The sequence below is a fragment of the Chrysoperla carnea genome, chromosome 3, assembly GCF_905475395.1.
Source record: "Chrysoperla carnea chromosome 3, inChrCarn1.1, whole genome shotgun sequence".
NCBI lineage: Eukaryota > Metazoa > Arthropoda > Insecta > Neuroptera > Chrysopidae > Chrysoperla > Chrysoperla carnea.
This window is the reverse complement of record NC_058339.1, coordinates 12,025,784-12,042,316: the sequence shown is the minus strand read 5'-3', so window position 1 is coordinate 12,042,316 and position 16,533 is coordinate 12,025,784. Positions and strand designations below refer to the sequence as shown.

Here is a 16,533-nt window from a genome sequence, read left to right as displayed (position 1 = left end):
TAATGATTGGAAGCAGAGTTTCTGAGATATCGCAATATTTGGATCGATTTTAGTCCTTATCTCAAAAACTATTCGACCAGTCAACAAATGCACCCGATTTTTGTACTTTTTGGGTCAAAATTACTTTATATACTGACTTTTATCGAAATTGGAAATAAAAAAAATTTTTCGATTTTTTGAAATTTTTTTAAGGGGCTTTGAAAAAATCGAGAAAATCGGAAAAAAAAATTTTGTTTTGGAATTTGATGAAACTCGGTGGATGGGGTAATTTTGACCCAAAAAGTATAAAAATCAGATTAATTTAATGATTGGATGCAGAGTTTCTGAGAAAAACTATTCGACCAGTCAACATATGTACCTGATTTTTGTACTTTTTGGGTCAAAATTACCTTATATAATGAGTTTTATCGAAATTGGAGATAAAAAACCTTTGATGCATTGCCAGGCTTGAATCTCGGGAGTCGAACTTCATACCACTGACTATCCTTTTTTTAGGTGACCTACATGGATACACGCATATAATTATGATGCGTTATAAGCTATTGTAATAAACTAACATACATATACATACGCTTTTTAATTATGTAGGTAATAACATATAATTTTGTTATATATAAAGATCTTGTTCCTCAATTGATAAAAACTATTTTAATATTATTATATATTTTCTGTGTAGGATATTTAATTATAATAAATATATGACCTAGACTTTATTTAATTAATAGTGTACTGTAACTTGAACTAATGCAAATTGAATCATTATTCAATAAACAAATTATTTAATATAATTCTCATTCATTTTTTAACATTTATTATAATATAATATTATATTAGCCATCATAAATTTATATTATTATCATATCTTTTATTATATTGGATAAATTAAGATTACACCGATTATTTACACTTAAGTTTTGTATGAAATTTAATTAAAAAATATATATATCTGAATATTTTAAAACTGTGATGCTATCCAAAAGATACATTAGGAGATCTTCCTTGTTATCAAATTCCATGATTTGTCCCTAATTTTAAAGCTTATCGCACTGCCAAAGAGAAATAATATCAAGATTTAATTTTGTTCGTTATGTTATTCGTATATCATATCCGTAATAACATTGCCTATAAGTAAAAAGATAGTAAATTACTATTGATAGTTTGTATGATTATATACTATTTTTCTAGCCTATTTTTAGCCACGGGCAATGCGGAATTTCGCACTGCGGCAAGAGTTTAGTTAACGTCTGGTTACGGCTGAAGATGTAAGTATTGGATGAAAAGATTCAAAATGAAAATTTTCAATGAAACTACAAAAAGGCCAAAATACTTTTGTAAGTAGGTGGCTTAACGAGCTTTTTATATTTTCGCCTTATAAACTTGGGAAAATTTTCCCTTACATGGCGAAAATTGGAGAAAAAACAGATCAATAATTATTGATCTGATCAGATAACGATTCAAAAATTGCAAAAAAATCGAAAAATATTTTTTATCACCAATTTCGATAAAATTCAGTATATAAGGTTATTTTGACACAAAAAGTACAAAAATCGAGTGCATTTGTTGACTGGTTGAATAGTTTTTGAGATACGGACTAAAATCGATCCAAAGATTGCCATCAGTCTAAGTACCAAAAATCTATATCCGCCACTGACTACTGAGTTTCTTATTTGCCTCTTATTACACCGTCTCTATAAAAATATTAATAATTTTGTATAATAAAATTACATATTTAATAATGTGAGATGATTCTATAAAGAGGATTTATTCGACAAATAAATAATTATATCAAATTATAAAATTTTAATGCCATCACAAAACAAATCGAGCTTAAACTGTACAAATAAAAGATATTTTTGTAATTTTTATTCCATCAAAAAAAAAAAAAATTGATGCAGGTTTACAGCCTTGAATCATATAACAAAAGGACCCGTACAAAATTCGTTGTACAAAGAATTAATGATGATGTTATAAAGTAGCCGAACAAAAATTATAACGCGGTTACCTATCTTCGAGGAGTACCTAAAAAAAAGTTTTTAAATTTTCGGTATTTTTGCATTATTTACCTTTTTGTATATAATTTTTTCAAAGTTTATATATTTTTTAAATGTAAATCAAACTTTACTTTCTGGCACTATATTACAACGAAAATTATAATTTCGCAAATACAATTAGTAAATTAAAAATGATTATCTTTGTGGGTATTGGACAAAAAGAAAAACAATCGTCAGTTCGGGACGTTTCGTTATTTGTAATTTTTTTAGGTCTGAAATTGTATAATAATTTTAAAGTTTAAGATTTTCATTTAAAAAATGATATATATAAAGTTTTAAAGATCCTTAATGAAAATAATAAATTATTTTTAATAATTTTTAATAATTGGATATTTAAAATTATTCTTGTTTATTTGAATTTTAATAGATATATGGTAAGAGCCATCCTCACCGTGGGATCATAGTGGACCGTCGTTTTCGGGAGGTTGCTTATCTTCAGGGGTGTTTCTTGCTTGGCGTATCTTGAAATTAGTGAGTACATGTAAATAAACTGTCTGAACCACCTGACCCGATTTCAGAACCCGTTTTTAAAGATAACGACGTTAAAAAGTAGTATCTCTAATTGAGCAGCGAATAAGGTACTTGAGTTTTTCAGTTCACAGAAAAACGATACACGATAAAAAAATCGATAAAAGTTTGGGTTTTCTATACTTCTGCTTAGGTGAACAACCCGCAGTAATGTACGATCTAACGTTTTTTCAAGATCTTTTTTGAGATCAGTGAAGTGATAGACTCTAGAATTGCATTTCAAATTTGTAGCATTTTAAGGCCTAATGAAAACGTGTTAGTTATCACCCATAATTCTTTAATAAGAAAATTTTGAGACACGAAATTTTTATTTTATTTTTTATGTTGGTATTAAATCACGAAAATATTAAATAAAATTAAACATATTGAAAATGTCATTTTCGTGATTTATTAATAAAAATAAAAAAGAAAGAAATCTCTAGTTTCAAAATTATGGTATTAGGTTAAAAAAAAAATGTTGTCAAGATCGGAGGGATACAGATATCTGAAATGAGAACAATTTTGCCAGAGGAGAAACAAAAGAAAAAAAAGTGCTATAGCTAGTAGAAATAGGCTTAAATTTTTTCAATTTTGAGCCAATTTTCTAACCTCTCGCGTATATCTTCTGTGAATCTTTTTCTATTTTCATATTGGAATTTAAGAATTGAATTTTTTGTCGAGTATTCTTCGCCGCTGCTGTTGGGCCTCGATACATTTATTTCTATGCTGGCTCCTGGAATAAAAAATATTTCCCTTCAAATCAATACATATATTATGTAGTGCTAATTAATATTAATTTAATATAAAACAAGAAATGTGAAGGTGAGAATTATAAATCTTAAAGATTATATTTGGGGCGTAACAAAAAAAATTTAGACCGGGAAATATTTCAATCTCACCAGTAAAAAAACAGAAGAAAACAGCAGATAATAAAAAACAAAAATCAAAGTAAATTATTTTCAACTTTCGTCCTCAACTGCCTCATCTTCAGTATTTTCAGACTTATTTTTCCTTTTTAAAATCAATTAATAAAAATTAAAATCAATTTAATTAAAATATTTTTTTTAAATTTCTTCATGGGCTTTTCTGTGGTTTCAAATGAGTGGAAATCGGGGTTATTTCGGATTTATTGTGTAATATTTATAGCTGAAAATAACCTTTCCATGGTAGCGTATGATCTTTCCACAAAAAAACAGTACAAATTAGGAATGAAACAGAAAATAGAGGCGTTAATGTAAAAACAGCAGATCTACTGTTAAACCAGTAGGGTTGGTAACACTGCCTACCTTCCACTGCGAGAATCAATTATTTTTCGGCGCCTCCAAAGTAGGTAGGTTTCAATTACAGATTAAATTGTTTAATATTGAAAGAAAGTTCCAAATTATCCTTACATTTCGCCCTCTAATTCCTTCTACGGAAATGTTATCGCCCACTTCTTGAGACATCTGTAGGCTCTGAGCTTAAGGTAGTTCGGCTTTTTGAGTAGGTACCGTGAATGTTCATTTTTTGCGGTAAATTATAGTACAAAGTCCCTTGATCACAATAAACACAGTTTTGAGGCCTTTTTTGCGGCAAAATTTTGAATTATTTTAAAATTGTGATTTTTAGCACCGTACTTTATGGAAGAACTCACAATAATGTTAATTGTACAAAAATTAATCGGTGATTGAGCTTCAAAAAAGTGTTCATCATGATGAAAATTTATCACAGATTCTATTCATGCAAAAAAAAACTTGGGTTTTTGACGCTTTTACGATATTTTTAGAGCATTTTATTACATTTACGTCATATAATTGGCTAGTTTACGATACTTTTAGAGGCATTTTATTACATGTACGTCATATAAATTGCCTAATAGATTAGTCACGTGATGGCCGGACTACTTTAACTAGTCTCCAGTAGTTACACTACTGAAGAGAAACTGGTTTCTTTAAGGAAAAACATCATCAACTTTAGTTTGCTTAAGAAATTAGTTTTGATTACAAGTAATAACATAAATTAAGGATGGACTTTTCAAGAGCGTTAATTGGAATGTCTTTCAAAAAAATGTTGTAAACAAAGTAAAAAAAATCTTTAATTTTAAGTTACTCGAGTTTTAAAAGATTTTATATGTAAGTACACCATAAAAGTTTTATTATCAGTATATTGAAGAGATTAATGGAGATTCATATAAAATTTACCTAATTTATTAGTAATTTGCATAAATTTCATATAAATTTATTTCAAGTAACAAACGACTTATTAACTGTTTTTCAATAAAGAAATAGTTGAGTTTGTTGTTTATAAATAATCATGGACAACGAATCAACGAATCAAATTCAAATAATTCCAAACATATTAAAAAACGATAGTGATATTTCTTTCAATGAAAAAGATTTAATAATATTTACATATAAAGAGAAACAATTTTTAAAAGTATTTGATTATGGTTTTTGTTTGTTTATAATTGCACCATCGGTAATTAGTATATGGCGTGCAATATGGATGGAAATGGATTTACACGAAGACTATTTTCCAATGGCTCTATCATTTTGCTTTGGTGGAGCTTTAAATTGCGGATTTACGATGACACGTGATATACAAAAAATCTTTTTTGTTAAACGTTCGAAAACAATTCGACATCAATTTGAATCATTTGTAAGTATTATCTTTTGTTTTAGATTTATAAATAAAAAAAACTTTTTAAGGGACAAGTTTTTGTAGTAGAAAATAATTTTTTCTATGAGTCACTCATACACGACTATTTGTAAAAGCTGGAGGTGCACAATTTATAATATTAAGAATGAATCATAGCGACTTAAGCTTTTAAAAAAAGTCGGGTATGAGTGACTCATAAAAAAAACTATTTTCTACTTTTGAGTACAATAAAAACTTGTCATTTAAAAAGTATTTTTTACTAATTTAAAACTTTAAAAAGTATATGTATATCAAATATGGGTGAATCAGCTAAAGTTCAAAAAAATTAAAATCGGTTCATTCGTTTAGGCGCTACGATGCCACAGACAGACACACACACATAACTTATAATTTAACATCCCTTTTTTTTAGTTGGGGGGTTAAAAAAATACATTAAAAAATGCAGTTTTTGAGGCACAAACGAGGGAAATTATTTCTGAATAATCTGCAATATCTACAAAGTTTATAAATACCTTCTAAAACGTATTGCAAAAAACTGCATTTCGATCCATCTTACTTCGGAAATTTCAAAGGTAAAAACGATATTTGTGTGCAAATTTTCGCGTCCATTGGTCGGTTAAACTGATACACAATTAGAAATGAAATGAAATATGTAGGACAAGTGTGGAATGCGCTAAGTAATTTCAATGCAGTAATAACTAGAATTCCTATAATTGCAATGTGATCTTGAAAAATAATGAACAATAAATACGAGTCTGTTATCTGTGTTCTTTATAATTCAGTTTATAACACATAAGGCGGTACCCTCTAAGACATTTAGATTGCGTTCTTAAATAATATCGAGATCAGTTCTAACGATTTTGATGAAATTTCGTATACAGATAGTATTTACCATCATAATTTTTTTATTGATTTTATTGAAGACTGTAAAATTAAATTGAAATTGAATAGTCGGCTGTCGCACTTTCTTTCTGACACCCATTGTACAGAAACTCGTGAATACGCAAACTATCAAAACACAGCTAGAAAAAAAACACAGTTATTTCAAAGTTTTAAGTTTTCACTTCCGTCACAGACCCCATGACTGACTATCTTTTTTTGTTTGTTTGAGAAAATCATCCATAAATTTGTTTCGCGGTATGTATACTCAAAATTCATAACCAGAACTCAAAACTAAACAGCTCTAAATCAGTTTAAAAAATACATTTCTTTATTTCAGCTCTACCGTCGCTTCTATACTTACTGTTTTTTGATTGCTACTATTCTACATTGGCGTTCTGGATGGTTAATTTTGGATAGTTTAAACGACTATTTCCATAATAAAAATGCAAATGCCATAGCTGGAATCATTTGTTGGATTTTACTCGTAGTTTTTCGATCAACACGTAATGTTTTTGCACCGCCCTTATTAATTGCATTGGATACGGAAAAATTAAGCTTTGTGTACCCAACAAGATTTAAAACAGATGTAAGTATTGAAAATTACTCTAGAGTAGTAAAAAGCTTTTTACTTATGTAAGTCATATATTACTTCATTGATAAGGCATCTCGCAAAATCGATACTTATCATTATCACTTATTACTAATCTCATTTCGATCGTATATGCAAGATGGACCATTTTTATCGATAAGTCTAAAATTTGAACACGATTTTATTAGCTTATATGATGTGTCTCTGTTACGGAATATTTGAACGTGATTTTCATCCATTTAAATGTGTCGGATTAAATTAAAACTTCGAATACTTATCAAGGATCGATGAAAAAGACTTTTTTTTTTCAAGTCCAATTCTTGGCTCTAAATTATGGACTTTCCTTGGTAAATATCGTTACTACAAATTTAATAACTTTCATTACAATCCATTGCATTGTTTGTAGTTTTTCACATGATAAAATTTTAATATGATAAAAAAAAGTTGACTTTCTCTAGCGTGACGGGGCTCATTTTTGGTTACACTTTCCTTTTATAATTGAAATTTTGAGTTCTTAGTTTCTATGATGGCTAAAATGTATCATATGATGCATGTGACATACTCATATTTCAAAAAAATTCCAAATAACACGTAATTTTAAAAATTTTATGATTTATTGTTATCATTTACACAGTCAAGGTGTTGTGTTCGCAATAATCAAAAGTTAAAAATATAATTTTCTAAGAATTCGTCTTTATTTATTCAGTTAGTAGACAAAGTTTTAAATTTTGAGCTATTTATAGCTTTTAATTACATGATTACAATTTATTAATAGTTATATGAAAAATATATTTATACCCAAAATAGTACGTCATATCGCAGATATGAATACAAAGTTTATCTTTGATCTTTATTCTTTTAAAATTTTGATATAATTGTTGTAAAATAAGGTGTAGCACAAAGATTTACTGATTGGCCTTATTGATTGACCTAATAATTTTAAATAAATATTTTTTAATACACTGGCTAATTAAAAATAGTTTGATTGCATGAAAATTATTGAATCATGTTTAAGAGTGAAAATATTAGAGCAAAGGAATAATCTAAATAATTAAATTCATTTTATCCAATTTTACCATATTTCTAACACAAGGTGTTATAATTTACTGAGTAGCACTTATGTCAAACTAACGAAAGTACACAAACAGGCCTTTAAATTTCCGAAGTAAATTAACCTTTACTTTTTGGTGTTGGAATGCTTTAGTGCGCTCTTCCATGAAGAAGAAAATTTAAAGTGCTTTTAGCTTCATACTAGAAAATTCGCTCGATACTATTACTTAAACCAGTTCCGCTTCTTTCTCGAAATAAGTTTTGAATTTTATGTATTAAAATATTACTATTTCTTTGTAATACTACGAAAAAATATTCTTAAATCCAAGTGTATTATTAACTAACAAATTTTTTTTAAGATAAATAATTATAACATTCATAAATCATAAATAAGATTAAATTCTTAATTCATTTTTCCAAAAATAAGTAAAATGTAGCTAAAAATAGTAAATCTAGGGGGGTAAAGATTATTAATATGTTTTTTTAATTACTTTTCTATTTTTGAAGAGAGTATTAATTTTTTGTATTGGGTTTTTTTTCTGTTTTTTTTTTTTTTTTTTTTTTTTTTTTAAAGTTAAGGTAGTTCTATCCCGGAAGTCCAGTAAAAATTCCTCCCCTCCCTCTTAGATTATGTCTTGCGGACACCTGTTAGGTGTATAAAAAGTACGGGGGGTTGAGGCAAACGAGAAATTCCAATTTCTTCTGATGAAGGGAGAATTTTCGATTAGAATTAGAAGGTCTTGGACGTGTGTGGAAATCGTGCGTTTTATAATTCATAAGATCCGTCCTTAACCCTCAATGAAGAAGGATGGTATATATGCCTCATACTAGAAAAGCTCTATGCTGCTACTTAAACCAGTTCCATATCCTTCTCGAAATCCCTTTTGATTTTTTTTGTAATCAAATATTATTATTTCTTATCAAATCTTGAGTATGTTGGTAATACTAAGAAAAATCCTAACGTATTGTTAACTAACAAATTTTTTTAAGGTAAATAATCATTTATAACTTCCATAAATCATAAATACGATTAAATTCTTAATTCGTTTTTCCAAAAATAAGTAAGATGTAACTAAAAATAGTAAAGTTAATCTCTTGGGGGTAAAGATTATTAATATGTTTCTATTTTTGATGATTATTAATTTTTTGTAATGAGTTTTTTTAAAGGTAATTCTATTCCGGCAGTCCATTCAAAAAAATCTCCCCTTCGATGATCCTGCGCACGGGCCTGTTAGATATAAAAAAACTTATTCTAAGTACGGGAAGTAAAGGCAACCGAGAAATTCTGAAAATTTCGAGAAGGAGGCAAAATTTTTGTAAAGAATTAGAAGCTGTTAATTTTCGCTGGTAGCTTTTTTCTGATCGAATTTGAAAAACTAACAAGCCCAATAGTTTACATAGCAACTTTAACAGTTGAGACTCATTAGTGGAAAGATTTGAGCTGATTTAACTTTTAATTCCGACTGTTAAAGTTTGTTTGATAAACTACTGAACTTGCTTTTTTCTATTCAGTTTCTATTTAACGCAGTGGAGTTTTTTCATTTTTAAAATTTTTATTAATCTATAGACTTGTAAATTTATTCAGAACTGCCATAATTCAGCAAATCGTTTGAGTTCTTTATAGCAAACACAGCCTATACGAAGCGACTAAATGCAATTGTTTCCTTCAACTTGGTTTTAAATCTATATATATAAAACAAAGTCGTGTTAGTGACACTACTTATAACTAAAGAACGGCTGAACCGATTTAGCTGAAAATTGGCAGGGAGGTAGTTTAGAGCCACGAGAATAACATAGGATACTTTTTATCCCGTTCGACAGCATTCCTGTGGGACTTCATAACTCTACATATACCATTTATTTATTAAACAAGGATAGTTCAAACCTACTTACATTTGAATATTATATGTCGATCTTTATTTATTAAATGTTATATGTACTGTCTACATCTATTTAATATATGTTTAGAGCTATCTTTGTTTAGAATATTCATTTTATAATTTAGTGTTCTCTTACAATAAATTATAAATGTTTGTTATAATTTTTTATTAAATAAGGATAGTTTAAACCTACTTACATTTAAATCTTATATGTCGATCTTTATTTATTAAATGTAATGTCTATATCTATTTAATATATGCTTAGAGCTATCTTTGTTTAGAATATGCATTTTATAATTTAGTGTTCTCTTACAATAAATTTTAAATGTTTGTTAAAAAACTAATGTAATAAAATGAATAACAAATATCTTGGGTCTTTGTCCAACTTATTACTGTCCGAAACAGTAATGAATCGTAATTGAAATGAAAAAGACAATTTCGGAATAATTAGATTCAATGCGGAATAATTTCAGAGACAGAACGGAATGAAAATGTTGGCTCTACAGTCAGATTCATAAAATATCTCGAAAATTACTCATTTAATGGTCAAATAAACACGATTTTTGTAATTTTCGGGTCAAAATTACCTTATAAACTTAGTTTTATCGAAATTGGAAACAAAAAATTTTTTTACACTTTTGCAATTTGTAAAAATCGAAAAAATCATAAAAAATTCAAAAAAACACAATTTTTGTAATTTTTGGTTGGGTTGGGTTAGGTTGGGTTGGGTTAGGCTGGGTTAGGTTCGGTTGGGTTGGGATGAGTGTGGGTGTGGGAGTGGGTGTGGGTGTAGTTGTGGGTGTGGGCGTGGGTGTGGATTGAGTTGGGTTTTTTTTTCAATTTTATTTATCTGTATATATAAAAATAAATTGCTGTGCGTTAGTCTCGCTAAAACTGAAAAACGGCTGGACCGATTTTCAAAATTAAACTAAAATAAATTTAAAAAAAACCAAAAATTAAACTAAAGAAATCAAAATTTATTAATTTTGTATCGGAATCGCTATTGTTACGCTTGATCCTCAAGATTGCAAGAGTGTTCCAAAATTGTTCAATATATAGGAAGATACGTACAAGTATACTGCGAAGTTATCCTATTTATCTATATTCAGTTTGTAAAACATAACCAAAAATTTGAAGAAGAAACTCAAGAAGAATGTTTGTCATTACTTTTGTTTTATTTGTGTTTATTCCCATATTGTTTATATTGTGTATGTTTATTAACATACCCGTGCGCCTGGCCTTTGCGATGATCATAAACAAATCGCAAAGCCAGTCGTTGCAAGTTTGCGGGATTAATTTAGAATTTCCATGCTTCTCGCATGGACAACTATATGTCGCGTGTTCACGTGTAGGAAAGCCATCGTCTTTATATATTTATGCTCCGAAAAACCAAACTAAAAACGTAGTTTATCAAAAAGCTTTAAATTGCATAGATATATTTATTATGTTTTGTTATGTATTGATTATATTTTGTTGTGTTAATAAAACACATAAAACATGTTAAAATGACCAACAAGTTTCATTTAATAACCTAATACCATTTTAACCGTAGATAATACAACCAGTGTTAATTTTTGACAAAAATAAATTAGAGTCTAAAGGTTGACATAATCACGAACCAAAAGTTGTAAAAAAAAAAGTTGCAGGTGATACGAAGTTCACCGGGTCAGCTAGTATCAACATAAAACATACATTTGCATATAACATCCTGGTTTCAAGTTCAAGGTTGTTAAAATATAAAAATATCTTGGCATCGAATTATTCTCGTAGGTACTAATGTTCGTGCCAGACATTGAAATAGAAATTATTATGGACATTATTATCCTTCCGGTGTGGAATTGGAATATACAGAAAACTAAACTATGAAACAAGTACGTATTTTGTGTTATATACTTTCATTTCAACCTACACATAAAATCATATGCTATAATTATACCATGTATATATGAAATATACATAGTATATTAAGTTTAGTCCCAAGTTTGTAACACTTAAAAATAATGATGCTAGGAAAAAAATTTTGTCATAGGTATTCATGAAATCACCTAATTAGGCCATTTCCGGTTGTCCGTTCGTCCGTCTGTGGACACGATAACCCAAAAACGAAAAAAGATATTGAGCTGAAATTTTTACAGCGTACTCAGGACGCAAAAAGTGAGTTCAAGTTAGTAAATGAGCATCATAGGTCAATTGGGTCTTGGGTCCGTAGGACCCATCTTGTAAACCGTTAGAGATAGAACAAAAGTTTAAAAATGTCCCTTATCAAAAGTTAAACAACTTTTGTTTGAAACATTTTTTCGTAAACATCACTGTTTACCCGTGAGGGCGCCCATTAGGCGTAAATTTTATAATATGTACTATACTTGATTATTAGTTATGTGTCACATGTTTGTATGTGTAATGTGATAAAGAAATCAACACTGACTATGCATGGTATTTCAACAATTAACTCAGTCAATTGTTTGTTTCACTTGTTTTAAATAATATGCCTATTTTACAATGGTTTTTAATCAATGACCAGGGGCGGTTCGTGAATTTGTGGGACCTTGGGCTAATACTACTTAGGGACCTGTCTAATTAGTAACTAATTGCCATTTTGTCCAAAAACAATATCTGTCTAATAAGTAGTTTAAAATTTTTACATTATCCGTATTTCTTTGTCAGATTTCTTGTCATCTCTTTTAAGGAGATATGTAAGGATTGAATAATACTAGGGATTTGAATAAAACTTTATAAATACATTTTTTGATTAACAAAATTTTTCAAAAATCTTTTTCAATTGAATATTTCTATATCAAAAAATCTAGAGAGTGTGATAAAAAATTATCTAAAATATTTAGACAATCTTGTAGTTTATAATAATACCATAAGAATATAAGGTTACCGATGGTATAAAAACAAAATTTTAATTTAATTATGAGTTCATCGAAGATCCATCATTTTATGACAGAGACGATTATAGTTAAAGTATTGATGATTGAAGAGCGATATCTATATTATCAAATTTATAAGCATCACTTGTACACAATATATTATATATTTTTGTAGTTGCGTGGTATTTTAAAGCTAAAAATATCTCATTACTTGACTACAAAGCATGTATTTGGTTTATATGTATGTACCGTGCAATAAACCAAAACTTTTTTGCAAAACTGTAAGTTTACAATCACCTTAAGGTATTTTCATATTTTGTTAAAAAATTGTCCTATGAAATGAAATGATAGTGAATTTATTTCGTTTTTAAAAACGCGAGGATACTTTGTTATTATTGTTTATTCATAATTAATTATCAAAGATTAATTATTCAACGATTAACTGTGAATGATAGTAGAAAAGAATAAATACAGCTGGCTACAAAAAACGTGCAAAATGAAGACTAAAAAAAAGTAAAAAAAAAAATTCAAAAATAGACAATTTTTTAAGGGATAATTCGACTTCTGAAAAATTGGCTGTTTGTCTATAATAGTCAAAACTGTAAAAAAAACTATGAGCCTGTTTTAGTAAATAGTTATATTTATAAACCGGCATGGCTTTCATCAAACTAGAGTGTCAAAACATCTAAATCCGCACTGTGTCTTCTATATAGCCTTTCAAATGCGGTAGTTTCGGGACACTCTTTATAGTTATTTAATGAACTGTATAAGAAAACGCAAAATGTAAGTAACTACAAAAAAAGGTGAATTGATTAGAATAATAACGTATAATATTATTGTCAGTTTAATATTAAAATTAGATATTCACTGATCGGTAGACATATGGAAGAGTTTGTATTTTCATATATTCTTGGAAATAGTATTACATCGATTTTTACCATAACATATTTTTATGATAAGTACTTATGTATTTATGTATAATACGGATAGTTAAATATTTTTACTGCAGAAAAATACAATTAAGGTAGTATAGTATTAGCTTGGCAGGAAATAGTGTTTGATGAAATCTGCAATTTTTTCCGAGAAAGAGTTTTCATAATATTTTTTCATTTCATTTAAAAAGAGACAAGATAAATTTGATAAAATATTGCGATGATTAAAAATGCGATATATAATCTTCAACTAAATCGGTCTGTATATTCAACCGTTGAGTCTCTTATGAGGTGAACCTTAGCTTCCACACTTCGCAGATGAATACTTCTTTCAAACAAAGTCAAAGAACAAGACTCAAAAAAAAAGTCAAAGAATGTACCGAGCTTAAAATATGCATGGATATCTGATTCGTCAGTGGAAATGCGTCTCGTAAATGGGAGCATTTACAGGACTATATTATCAATTCAAAATTTACGTGGACAGATTCTCAATGGAAGGGGTTTTGACCCCCAAAACCCCTCCCTTGTGCACGGGCCTGCTTAAACTACTTTACTCAACAATGTCTTTACTTTATTGGTTAAATTCAATAGTGCCTATAACTCTTGAACTGTAGAGTTTTGGATAACAGTATATAAGACAGTTTCGACTTAAAATTGTCAAAAAAATACGCTCTTAAGCTATGTCCATCGAGTCATGAAACACCCTGTATATAGAATAGAAAATTCACGATTTATAGGGATTGATCGATGGACACTATCTTTTAAAATTGATCTCATGAACATAATATAGGTCAAAGTCGTTATCCTCTTCGCTATTAAACAAAAAAATTAAATATATAAAGCACGCCACATTTCTAAAATTTATTTCTGCCATATATTTAAAACTATTTGATTATTTTATACTTTTTAGTCTTTTTTAAAACGTAGTACATTAAAAGAAAAGCATCCCACTTAAAACGATTATCGTTACATTGATTACTGAGTACTATTTTCGTAGAAAGGGTACTCAACTTACTTGGACGGATAAGGATTATATTTCTAGAACTAATTAAACAAACGAAATTTCATAAAAAATAATACTAAGCAGTTGTAAGAAGTTTCTCTTACATTTCCTGGCTTTCACTTAGGAGGCTCGGGTTCGATTCCCGGTATCGGAACCACAATATAAGAGGTTGCTCTTATATTTTGATGCAGAAATGTGGAGAATAAATAATAACGAGGGCAATTGGTAGTTAGTGTAACCAAAGTAATACATACGAGATGGTAACCATGGGTCTTATTGGTCTTGTATACAAAAAAAGTAAAAGTCAATAGCGTAGATTTAAAAACTCCATTGAAAAGCCCACTCAATATAATTTATTTTCCATATAAACATATATTTACATATTTATATTTAGTGTTGTTAACTAGGGTAGTATACCAACCACAACCCTACAAAAACATTTGTTAATAATTTAAACTTTTGTCACGCAGCGAATAGGTATCACGTTATTTTGAAAATTATTATTATTTTATGCTACTATCCGATACGACAAACATGTGCTGTGGAAACTATTAGTAGAAAGTGGTAAAATCATATTGTGATTAAATATTTAATTTAATTTGAAACATGATCTATAAAAAACGTTTTGCTAGAAGGAAAAAAATTAAGAAGCGATTAATTAAGTTTAAATTTGATGAATTTAATGAAATTGAACTTAAGTTGTGTTATAATGATTGACAAATACTATGTATTTTTCTTTAGGTAAAAAGTTATTTAGTTTTATGATTAATTAAATTCCGTTCAACCTTTTTGTTGTGGTTTTGTGAGTTAAAATAAATTGTGTGTTTTAAAATATTAACCGATTAAGTGAAATTTAATATAGCAGTTTATTCAAATTAAATCATATTTCTGAGCAGTATAGCCCAAAAATAAAAGCTAGAAATGTTTTGAGGGAAAATAAAAAATTGTCAAATGCATTTCGTACATAAATTAACTTATAGCTTCGAAGTATACAGGGTATTACAAATATCCATACCGAGCTTTTCTATATCGGATTCTACACTAACTACTCCCTGCAAATTATATGAAAATTCATATGATTTACTGAAGTTTTGGAGGCAGCAATTTTCATATGCACAGGAAAAAAGGGTAATTTCGGGAAAAATAATCGATTTTCCTCGTTTTCCACAATTTTTTGCAATTTTTTCCAATTTAGAGGAAAACAATGCGTTTTAGAGGAAAACAAATTTTAGTGCAAAGTCACCGGACGTAAAATATTCAATCAATTTGTATATAATTCTTTCCTATGATAGCTACGTCGCTGTTTGCAAGACTCTTTGTGTACAGTATCCTGAATTGTACAGGTATGACACAAGTGTCATTGCCTTACTTCTAAATAGTAAAAACGGCTCAAAAAGACCCTCTAGATGGAAATAACATTAAATTATGACTTCTGTTATAAATACAGATTTTATTATTTAACACGAAATGAGCTCGTGTTATTTGAAAATAAAAATTATTTTATTGAAATAATTCAAGTGGAAAGACTAAGCTTTACAAATAACACAATCAATATAAAAAAAAAAATAAAAAAACCTTAAAGGATTGTCGTATTTTTTGAATGATTGTCGAAATTTTACTACAAATTATTAATATGTATTCTTAAAATAGAGATGATTTTAATTATATTCAAAAGAAATTATTTAAAAAATGAATGATGATTCATTTACCATAATCTTTATCGATAATAATCAAAGTAAAATGTATTGCTAATAATTACAATTTTGCAATGATAACATTACAATTCATTTATCTATTTGAATTTAAAACTTAAAATGTACGCCATCTATAAATGATATGTGTTCTGTTGAACTTTTACGAGTGAAGTGTGTTTTACTTTATCAGACCACTACTTTTTTTATTATCAGTAACTATTTTTGGTTTACTCTATAGAGCAAACTGAGCAGTTTTCGAAGAATTCTGAGCAAAAATTTATAAAAACCACTTTTTTGAGCATTTATCGCAAGTAAAATGTCAAACAGGAATTATTTATTTTTTTACTCGCTTTTACCCGCAGATTCGACCCGCATTTTTGCCCTTAAATAATTGGCAAAGAGAATCAAAAAGTAATTAAAATAATATGAAACAAA

General features: G+C 28.3%; 1 protein-coding gene across 1 annotated transcript; it reads left to right on the top strand.

Annotated features, from left to right (window-relative positions):
- The first annotated feature begins 4,975 nt into the window (after positions 1 to 4,975).
- Positions 4,976 to 9,340, top strand: LOC123295852. Its single transcript, XM_044877314.1, has 3 exons — positions 4,976 to 5,195; positions 6,415 to 6,663; positions 9,302 to 9,340. Exons 1-3 carry the CDS (start codon positions 5,043 to 5,045, stop codon positions 9,338 to 9,340), a joined length of 441 nt encoding a protein of 146 aa, XP_044733249.1. The 5' UTR covers positions 4,976 to 5,042.
- Positions 9,341 to 16,533: the final 7,193 nt, after the last annotated feature.

Bases quoted from the DNA above. Each gene is read 5' to 3' on its own strand.
- LOC123295852 (XM_044877314.1), top strand. From the start codon at position 5,043: ATGGAAATGGATTTACACGAAGACTATTTTCCAATGGCTCTATCATTT. The intron at 5,196-6,414 runs GTAAGTATTATC...TCTTTATTTCAG, and splicing joins GACATCAATTTGAATCATTT to CTCTACCGTCGCTTCTATAC. The intron at 6,664-9,301 runs GTAAGTATTGAA...AAATTTATTCAG, and splicing joins CAACAAGATTTAAAACAGAT to AACTGCCATAATTCAGCAAA.